Raw genomic sequence first — 10446 nt, 5'->3', positions numbered from 1 at the left:
CCCCCCCCCCGCCTCCCCGGCAGCATCCCCAGGGCGAGGGCTGCGGGGGCTGTTTCCCAGGCGCGGCCGGGGCGCGGCCCGCGGAAGGCTGGCGCAGCCGGCGGGGGGCAGGCGCGGGGCCACGCACCCGCAGGGGGCAAGCCTGCCCGGCCCCCAGTCTGGCTCCCCCTTCCCAGCACTTTTGGGGACAGCTTTGTCCGACTCCGGGTAGCGCGCCCATCCCGGTGGCGGCGGGGCCGGGGGGCAACGGCGAGGACACCCCCCCACCCTCGCAAGGCTGGTGTTTGGGGATTCGGGTCTTTCAGCTGGAAGCCACAAGCGGAGCACAGGCACTGAAAGGAGGGGACCTCCTAGAGATAGACAAAGACATCAGTTGGAAGCACTTCAGGAGAGGACGTCAAAAGGGGTGGAGAGAAGGGGAGAGTGTCCCCCCGCCCGTCCTCGTCCCGTCCCGTTGTCCGTCCGTCGTCCCCCCCGGCTGTATAAGAGCAGCCCGAGGCGGCGGCGGGGCTGCGGGGCGGGCGGCTGGGCGGAGGGGGCTGGCTGGGGCGAGATCCCGGCTGCACGGCCCCGGGGCTCACCCCGCCGCCCGGGCACCGGCCCGCGCGGTACTGCAGGGCTTCCTCGGGATGCCGTAGGCTCTCGGAAGCAGCTCCCCACAAATGCACCGCTCCACAAGGTACAATCCGGGTTTATTATTAACAAACACAGGAAGAGTCCACGTGCGGCAATAAATTATTTTCACAGGTTCTGGCATTTTCCCCGCCCCCTCCCCAAGGTGCTGGTGGAATAAACCTATTGCATATCTTAAAAAAATCAGGATAAATTATATAAATTATATATTCAAAACAGACGATTCTACCTCATTATCACTACTCCGTAATAAATAGATAAATAAAGTTGATTGCCCTTAGAGTCTGAATCTTAAATTACATTTACAATATAGGTCTCTACATACAGCATGTACAGGGCGGGGCGGGGGCGGGGGCCACCCGCGCGGCGCCTCACGCCACGAAGTCGAAGGGGGGCTCGTTCTCGATGTCGTTGAGGGAGGGTTTGTTGTTCACCTTCCGCGGGTCCTCGGGGGTCCACACTTTGGCTGTCCGGATGATGTTTTGTTCCTTGAGTTGCTTTTCATCAGTCCACGACAGCGAGTGACCGGCCAGAGGGGGGAGTCCGTAGTCGGGGTCGCTCGGGGAGGGAGATCCTGGGGGAAAGGGGGGAGAAAGCCAGGGGGTTATTGCTGGGGCCGGCATTCCTGCGGACCGCGGAGCCGGGCCGGGCCGGGCCACCACTTACTTGTACCGCGGTGACAGATGATTATTTTCTTGGGCTGGCTGGGGCTTTCGCTGCTGGCGCTGCGCAGCGGCAGGTCGGACTGCACCAGTTCACTGAGGAAGTTGATGTAGCCGATGGCCAGGCGCAGCGTGTCCACCTTGGAGAGCCGCTTCTCGTAGGGCAGGGTGGGGATGTGCGAGCGCAGCCCCTCGAAGGCGTCGTTGATGGACTGCATCCGCCGCCGCTCCCGCACGTTGGCCGCCTGCCGGAGCTGCTGCAGCTCCGCCTCGGAGCGCACCCGCCGCCGCCGCTTGGCCGAGCCCAGCGCCTGGAGCCGCCCCCCGGGGGACAGCAGCGCCGCGCCCGCCGCTCCGCAGCACTCGTAGGCGAAGCCGGGCGAGGCGGGCGACGGCGGGAAGGTGGCGGCCGGCGCCGGGCAGCGGTAGCCGCTCTCGGGGTCGCCGCCGTCGCGGTAGTACTCCTGAAGCTGCCGGCTGAGGAAGTCCACGTCGGGCTCCAGCAGCCCGTCGGCGGCCAGCGCGTCCCGCGGGGGCGGCTCAGGGAAGAAGTCCTCCTCGTCGAAGTAGGGGGGCGAGGAGAAGGAGTCCAGCCCCCCGGGGAAGTGCTCCAGCAGCACCGTCTCCATGCTGCGTCCGGCCCCGGCGGGGACGGGACGGGACGGGACGGGACAGGACGAGACGGGACGGGGCGGGGGGGCAGCCCCACCGGGACACGCCTGCAGCCGCTCCCGCCGGCCCGCTCGCCGAGCCGCCCCGGCGGCGGCGGGGCCCCCGCCCCTGCCCTGCCCTCCCCGCCCCTGGGTGGCCGGGAGGCCGGGCCGCTGCCGCCGCTCTCCGGGGAGGAGGCCGGAGCCGGCTGGCGCGGCGGGCCGGCACGCGAGGAGTCTTATAACGACATCCCTGGGCGCGTGCCGCTGACCGCCGCCGCCAGCCAATCAGCGCACGCCGGGGGGGGGGGGGCGGGCGAGGGGGGCCGGGTTCCCCCGTCGGGGGGACACCGCGGAGCTCCCGCCGGCCGAGGGGCGGCGCCGCGGCGGGGACCGAGGCGGGGGGGGGGGTGTGGGGCGGGGGAGCGGGCGGGCCCCAGCAGTGCCCCCCGCCCGGCCCCGCCCGGCCTCGCCCTCCAGGGACGGGCCCGGAGCCCGCGGAGCCGCTCGGAGCGGTGCTCCCCGCACGTCGGGCGAGCGGCCCCGGGCCGCCTCGGCACTTCTCCCCACATGTCGCTGGCCGAAACGCGCGCTCGCAGCGACCGGCTTAGCCTCCCTCCGGGCCTCGGGAGGGCTCACCCCCGCGGATCTTCCCCCCAGCACTTCCCTCGGGCCCGCCAGCCCCCGCCGCCGGCAGAGCCGCTGTCGGAGCGGGCATCGGGTGGATCAGTGGCGCGGGGCTTCTTGCGGCATTTACAAACGAAGAGAACTCTACCGTAACGTCAAAATAAATCACATCAGCTCCTCGCGCCCGGCCGTGCGTCGATTTCGACCGCATCGGGCCCTGTTGCGTTTTTCCTTTTCCCACTCCCAGTGCCCTCTCAGGACGAGCTCGCTCGGCGGAGGCTCTGTTAATAATTCCCTAACTGACTCTCACTGATTAAAGCCTTAAAAATTCTCACTGGGGTGAGATGGATTACTCGGCAGATTAGGGGAGGATTATCTCTGTCATTAGCGCTGCAACAGTTTGTCCGGCAGAGTCTATCGGGGTTTATCGAAAGTGACTTTACAGTGTGCCACCAGCATGGGCAGAGATCAAACCCCGAATGGAAACGTACCCCGCTCTATCAGCACAGCAAGACAGGGCCAGCTCCGGGAAATAAATGACTCGACTTCAAAGCCGCTGACAACGCTGTGATAACGGCAGGGAAACTTGTGAGTCACGGGAGGGAACAAAGAGCTTTGCAAGAACCGCTCCTTGGAAAGCCCTGCCTGCGGACGGACCACGCGAAAAAACGAGAAAGGGAAGGAGGAAACCTTCGCGCGAAGCCAGGAATGCGCCCGCGCGTGGCTGGGGGACCGCTGCCACCGTCCCGCGACGGGGAAACTGAGGGAGTCTCTGCACCAAGGGGTGATGTGACGGCCAAGCGGCTCCCCGTTCACGCCCAGCCGTGGAGAGGGACCGGGGACCTCGGGATCGGAAGAACTGGGATGAGGGGACGAGGCGGGGGCTGCGGGCCAGGGGAGCGTTCGCCGACCGGGATAGCCGAGGACCTCCAGCAGCTGCGGCTCCCTGCTGCGGGCACCACCGCCCGGTACTCTCCGCCGCGCTGGGAGAGCCCGGCCCGGCTGCCCGCGGCTGGAGAGACGGCGCAGGCCCCTCTCCCACTCCCCTCCGCGTAGGGCTCCGCAGCATGTCCGTGCCCAGCGTGCGTGGCCGGGACCCCCGCGGGCCCTGCTGTGCTGCCCACTGAGTGGGAGCGAGAACCCGGGCTGGGAGAGACCAGAGGAAGGCTCCAGTGCCACCTCCTGCTCGCAGCCCGGGCAGCTGCGAGGCCGAGCCAGGTTGCTCAGGGTTTTAGCCGGTCTGGTGCTGAAAACCTCCATGGATGGAGCCTGCGCAAACTCCCAGGGCAACCTGTGCTACTTCAGCCACCTCGCGGTTAAAGGAAGTGTTGATACCTTACGGATATAAAGTTTGAACCTCTCCTGTTTCTCACAGTGGAAAAGGTTCTCCGTGCGCCCGGACTCCTGTTTCCATTCACGCTCACTGTCCCTCAACCTCGCACCATACACCGCTGCCGAGAGCCGGGCTTCTGGATGCCCAGCCCCGCAGTGCTGTGAGGTGCCCCCGACACCGCCTCTGCCCCCGGCTGAGCCAGCCCCGCTCCTGCAGCCTTTCCGCCCCGTGCAGCCTCCGCTGCCTCCTTGGCCCTCCGCCCCTCGTGAGAGTGTTTCCTGTACCGGCTGTCCCAACACCGGCCGCTGTACTTCGATACGGTCTCAGGAGTGCCTAGGGCGGGGGATCATTCCTTCCCTCGGTCTCCTGGGCCGCGATCGTGTTCATGCAGCCCAGAGACGCTGCTGGCATCCTGTGCGGCCAGGGCACGCAGCTGGCTCACACCCAGCTCGCTGCCAGCAGCACTCCCAGCACTTCCAGCGGGGCTCGGTGGGGACCGCTCCGAGCGGCACACGGCGCGGAGCCGCAGCTTGGCAGATGCATCGCTCGCCGCCGGACCGCTCCTCCTGAGCAACCCTGCCCCGCCGACCCGAGGGACCCACCTGGGAGAGCGAACAGCTAGCTTCGGCACCGCACGGGAACCGCGCTGCTTCCCCTTCCCCGCCCCGGGGGGGCGCGCTTCCCCTTTACACCGCGAGCATCACTTGTCCGCCCCTTGGAGCTCCCCGGCGCTGGGAGGGTAGATAAATGGCTGTGCCGGGGCAGCCGGGCGTGAGGCGCTGGTGGGAGGGCAGGGACCCGCCGTGCCCGGCCCCCGAGGCTGTTGCCGGGGTTGGAGGGGCTGGGTAGCCCAGGGCAGCCCACGACTGCTCCCGCATCCCCATGGCGCCAGGAGCCGCCCGCTCAGCCACAGCCGGTCCCGCAGTCGCGCTGCTCAGCCGAGGCGCGGTCCCCGCGCCCCTGTTCTATGTCACCCGCAACCCGTGGCACCCCAGTCCTGTGCAGGTCCCGGGGGACAGGAGCTCTACCCGCGGTCCCTCTTGTCCCCGCTGGCTCAGCTGGACGCGTGCCCATCTTTCCCCAGCACCGTCCCACGCACCGCGGCCGGGCGCACCGGGGACGCCGGGCCACGCCTGCGGCTGGAGAATCCCAGTTCCCGAGAGCAAATGAGCCAGCTCCTGCCTCCCTGGCCGGTATGGCCTTACGCGCAATGAATGCAGCCGGGGAACGAACGCTACGGGTGAAGGCATCGCATCTAGAAGCGCAAGTATAAATTTGGCACATGACATCCGCTCGGATCCATGTCACTCCTACTCCGAAACACCCAGAAAAAGAAAGCAAAACCCTAAGTCCTAACAACACCGAGGTGATTTCAGGGAGATTTCCTGGCTACTGAGCTGGCTCTGTTCCTTTCCTGCATGCCCAAGGAGTCATTATGCAAGGAATGGCGAGTCCTTGCTCCTGCCACACTTTGCTTGGAGCCGGGGAGTTCAAAGTCGATGAGCAAACCGTGTCGAGTGGTCCCTGTCACCACCGCACCCACTTGAGACACACACACACTCCTACGCTGACCCACGGCCCGCCTGGCAGCACTTCCCCTAGGTCAGACAGACCAAGCGCCGCCAGATCCAGAGGGGGGGCAACCCCACGCACACCCCCACCCTCTCCCCCGAAACAGGCTCTTTTTCCCCAAAGCCTCTGCCACTAGCCTTGTGCCAGCGCAGCATTTTGACCACGGTCTGTCTCTGTCCCTGGGAGCGAGACAGGCGCCAGGTTAACGTGGTGGTGAAGCATCTTCCCGACGGCCAAGTCTGAAGGCTTTAGGGGATGATGAAGCGGGAGAAGCAGAAGCTCCACTGCTGATCTAAGAACAATACGTGCCCAGAGAGGCAGGGGGAGCCCAGCCCATGCCCAGATTCTTTCCCTGTTCCCCTGAGCTGGCGGTGCCCGCTTTGCTCCGGCACACGTTGGGACCGCACAGCCAGGGTGAGCCCTACAGCGCTGGGCAGTGAATATCACACTGTGCGGGTGGCACGACACCAGCGGGCCACAAAACTCAGACAGGTGGTCTGGGAAGTGAGTCTGTCCGGTCTGTCCGTCCCCACGAGGCAGTTCCGTCAGGACCGACGGGCATTTCGCGACACCGTCGGGGCTGTGGGTCTTCCCGCGGCTGCCCGGCAGTTCTCGATGATGGGAGCGCGCTGCTGGGGAAGCAGAGGGACGTTCTGGGTGCCTACTGTTTCCAAACTGTCTGGGCACTCGGACCCTGGCTTGAAACGGTTCTGACCTAGCAGATCGTTGGAAAGTTTCCGAACACCGCCCCAGGGGAGGTGGAACGGTCTCGTACAGCCCTTCTCTCCCTCGCCGGGCACAGCTAGCGCTCCGCGTGTGCGCTGGGGTGCGAAGGCAATGAAACATCTGTCCCTATAGATCCCCGGCGCTCGGTGCCCCGTCCGACGCGCAGCTCAGGGGCAGAAGCGATTCCCTTACTGTGCCGAGCTCAGCCCTCGCCCCTGCGGCAACGGTGGCTTTAAAGACCAATGATTTCATGTTTGTACATCTGCCTTTGAGAAATGAGTACGGACCGTGCCCGAAGGAACCGCCTGAGGCGCGGGAAGGATCCTCTCGGGTTGCCTAAGATGTTACGAAAAGGAAACTTGCGAAAACCAGGAACCTGTAACTGCGCAGCCCGGGCCACGGAACGCACCTGGGCCAGCACCGCCTGCGTCGTAAACTCTCTTCTTTCAGTATTTGTCCTGCCCGACTGTCTCACCCGGCTCCCCTTCCCGCGGCGTGCTCACGGGAACGACACCTCCCCGCACTACTCTCCAGTAAAGAAAATGTATGACCGGCGCCTGACACTTCGTTATTTCACATCCCGGAGGGCAGGAACCAGTGGGGGTACCCCAAGGGGCACTCCGCCTTCCCTCCAGAGTCAATGAGCATACAAGCACAGCTAGCAGCCACTTTCACGAGGACGTGGAGTCGCTAAAGGTTCCAAGATGGGGCAGGACACGAGGCCAGGGCAGAGCTGCATGCAGGGTCTGACCCACCAGCCCCCACTCCCGACCCTCCGTGGGCCCATGCAGCGCCCCCCGCCGGGGGAACACGAAGAGGGCGCGCATCCCGCACCGAGGGCACCCGGAGCTTGCCAGGTCCTCCGGCCCTGCCTCTGCCGGGGTACCCCGCTCGGCGCTGTACACCCGCCGGCCCGAGAAGACCAAGCCTTCAGCGAGGGATGGGGCCCGACCCTGGCTCGGGAAGGCGGTAAAGACCTCCTCCGTGGGCGAGGGGCTGCGCACCACAGCTGGGAATCCACAGCGGCTCTACTTCTCTAAGGCAAGAAGAGCACCTGGCTCACCGGCGCCCATCCCTTCCCGTTCACAGGTTTCATCTCGGGGTCTCTCGGGGCCGCAGCAGGGCCGGGCAGCAGGGAGCAGCCCGTCGCCCCGACGGGGCTGCAAAGCGCAGACAACACCCGCCGATGCTCTGCATGGAGCGCAGGACAACCTCGGCTGAGTGCCCCAGCGCTGGCGGCGCTCAGCATGGCGGCCCATGCCCAAGGGATCGGGCCCCCGCGGGCTTCGCACCTCCTAGGGATCTGTCCCGCCTCCCACAAACACCTTTTTCGTCTGCAAACCCACGCTCCTGGCTGTCTTAGCGGCGGCGGAGCGGCGAGCGGCTCCCTCAAGACACCCACGCAGGGTACGAGCCCCGCGGTCAGAAGCAGCAGCGCTCGTCCTCTTTGCCTCTCCACGCCCGCGGAGGCCCCCAGGGATGCTGCGTGGGAAGCGTGGCCCCGCGCTCGCCCCCAGCGGGAAGAGGCAGCCGGGTCCCCCGCCTCGCTGCCCCCGAGCATCCCCGGCTGCCACCTCCAACGCCTCCCATGCGTACGTGCCCTGGCATCTACTTTCTGCCACGTTTTGCCCTGAACAGTTGGGAGACGGAAAATGGATAAAAGGTGGACTTAAGCGAGCAGCAGCAGGGTCCGAGGTGAAGAGGAGCTGCAGGTGACAGGGGTGAGCTTTGCACTCCACCTTTCCAGCCCAGTCCAGTGTCTTTGGAAGTAGCTCCAAACACATAGAATCATAGAATCATTTAGGCTGGAAACTCATGTGATACTCCAGAATAACGAAGCCTGTTAGCTAAAGCTAAAGTAAAACCCCAGGACCCCCGAGGTCCACAGGCCTGTTTAGTTCCTATCCAGGCCTAAAATCCATCTCTTACTTACATGTTACCTGCATGTTTTTCCTAACTCCTATCGCTGATCCAATGCCATGAAACCACAGGCATGGAAAGACAAGCCGTGAGAGTTCCCCCTTCCTCTACGCAGGCACTACCCAACATTCTCCACACTGTCAGTGTTTAACCAAACAAGAGTCCAGAAAATCACAGTGAGGCAAATACCGAGTATGGCCATTTTTTCCTTCAAGTCTCTAAAACCCACCAGCTAACCCGCTGGGATTGCTTCGGCGTGCTGCACTCTTTTGGACATGCAATGTTTGATGCGGAAAGGAAGCAGGGGGCTTTTGAAAGGCTGAACCGGAGTTGGCCCAAAAACCTATGCAGCTGATATTTTATCAGGAAAGGATTAAAACCCCCTAGACCCTACGTCAATTCCTGATTTGAAAGGGCACTTAATTTAATTGAAAAATACCACATCTCCTCCAGTCTCTTTACCACTGAAAGCATAATTTAAACTAAGCTGTGCTCAGTGCAATCTTGTGGAATTGTGTGTTTCCTGGTAATAAACTTTCATACAACTTTCCTGCTCTGAAGGCGAGGGAAGGAGACCCGCACGCCTCGCTGGGGCGTCAGGGCATCACACCGCACCCCTGACACCGGGCAGGTCTGCAGCTCCTCGAAGCAGGGACTGGCCCCGGGAGTTGCGGGCGGATCGGCGTCGGCCGCTGCCACTCGGCCACGGCGAGCCCGCCCCTTCCCCCGCCGCCACGTGAGGCCCATCAGTAAGGCGGGGAGAAGCGCTCCCCCCTCGGCGTCGCTACCGGGGCGAGCGCAGCGCGGCGCGGCGGGGCGGCGGCCCCACAAAGGCGGCGGGGCGGCCCCGGGCCCTCGCACGCCCGGCGGAGGAGGAGGCACCTGCAGCCGGGGTCGGCCCGGCTGCGCGCCCTCCCCTCCGAGCTGGTACCTGGGCGCTGGGCTGGTAATGCACCATAAACAGCCTCCTTTCAGGCTCTTTCAAACCGAGATCGCGGAGGTCACCGTGTCTACAAACCCCCCTCTGTCGGCCGCTCGGGCCGGGGTGCCAGCGCGGCAAGCTGGAGAGCAGGCACAGCCCATGGGAATCCCAACACTTGTGCCGCCGGCTCCCCCGGCCCGCCCTTCTCCCCCCTCCCCCGCCCCGAGGAGCCGCTGAATGTAACAAATGAGCTGCAATCGATCTGCGGGCACGGGGGAAAATCAAATTATATGGTGCGGCTGGGCGGCCGCGGCCGGCAAAAGGTGCGGGCGGCTTCCCTCCGCCGGCGCGCTCTCCGCGGAGCGGAGGGGCCGCCAGCCCCAGCCCCAGCCCCGTGCCCGCCAAGCTTCGCCTCCCGCTCCATGGAGGGGCCTGAGCTGCGCCGACCGCCGCCTGCGAGGAGTTCGCCCCAGTCCCGCTAAACGCGGCTCCGCCGGCCGGTGCCTCCCCGCCCCGAGGCGCCCCGCGGCCTCCCGGTCCCGCTGCCGGCCTGCGCGCTCGTTGCGCGGCGTGCGGAGGCGGGAACAGCTACGGCACAACACCTGGGGGGACGGGACGGGACACGCGGCTCCAGCTAGGTCGCGCATCAAAGGCCTTTCCTCCCCTTCTGGTGCCCCTTTCAGGTCTCCCGCCCTGAGCGCCTCTCCCGGGCCTGGGGCTGGCAAAGGGAAGCAGCCCTATCCCGCCGCCGGGCCTGTCCCGCACCTGCGGAGCCCGGGGCTCGCCGCCCGGGGGACGCACCGCCCCGTCGAGAGGAAAGCTGGGTACCCGCCAGCCTGGCCGGGCAGCACCTGCCGAAGCGGCGGGTTGCGAGCTAGGGGGTTCAGGCAGGGAGCTCGTACCTGAGCCCTTATCTCGCCCCCCCCAGACGTGCGTGTGGGGACGGCTCCGCTTGGGAAAAACCCCGCGCAAGGCCGGCGGTTGTCTGCGCGTCCATGGGAATCTGGCCACTTGTGCCGGCCGCAGCCGGGAGGGGGCTGTGCTTCCTTTACAAAAAGAGACACAATTAAGCAAAATGCTCAATGAACGTTATAAATGATGTGCAATCGCCTCGCAGATTGCTTAGCAAATCAAATTATATGGTTGCTCACGGATGATTTCCATGTGCTTTAAAACGCAAACAGGTACTTTCTGACTGGGGGGTGTGTGTTGTTGGTGGTTTTTTTCCCCTAAACAAAAAAAAAAAAAGAAAAAAAAAAAGCGCAGCGCTTTAAACATTGCGGAGCAATGCCACACGCTGAAAGGCGGCTGTGTGAATATTCACGTTCTCCTTTGTTCGCCCCTGAATTTCACAATAGCCCGGGGAGGGCACGTCCACTGCACTCTTGTAAATTTACCAAT

General features: G+C 64.7%; 1 protein-coding gene across 1 annotated transcript; it reads right to left on the bottom strand.

Moving 5' to 3' along the window:
* Nucleotides 1-921: 921 nt before the first annotated feature.
* PTF1A (pancreas associated transcription factor 1a) lies at nt 922-2086 on the bottom strand. The gene is made up of 2 exons (XM_056337695.1): nt 1300-2086; nt 922-1207 (listed from the first exon to the last, which is right to left on the bottom strand). Exons 1-2 carry the CDS (start codon nt 1922-1924, stop codon nt 1005-1007), a joined length of 828 nt encoding a protein of 275 aa, XP_056193670.1. The 5' UTR covers nt 1925-2086; the 3' UTR covers nt 922-1004.
* Nucleotides 2087-10446: the final 8360 nt, after the last annotated feature.

This window comes from Falco biarmicus, chromosome 4 (assembly GCF_023638135.1).
Source record: "Falco biarmicus isolate bFalBia1 chromosome 4, bFalBia1.pri, whole genome shotgun sequence".
NCBI lineage: Eukaryota > Metazoa > Chordata > Aves > Falconiformes > Falconidae > Falco > Falco biarmicus.
The sequence above is the reverse complement of the archived record's forward strand: the minus strand, read 5'-3'. Positions and strand labels throughout refer to the sequence as shown.

Bases quoted from the DNA above. Each gene is read 5' to 3' on its own strand.
- PTF1A (XM_056337695.1), bottom strand. From the start codon at position 1,924: ATGGAGACGGTGCTGCTGGAGCACTTCCCCGGGGGGCTGGACTCCTTC. The intron at 1,208-1,299 runs GTAAGTGGTGGC...CCTTTCCCCCAG, and splicing joins CATCTGTCACCGCGGTACAA to GATCTCCCTCCCCGAGCGAC.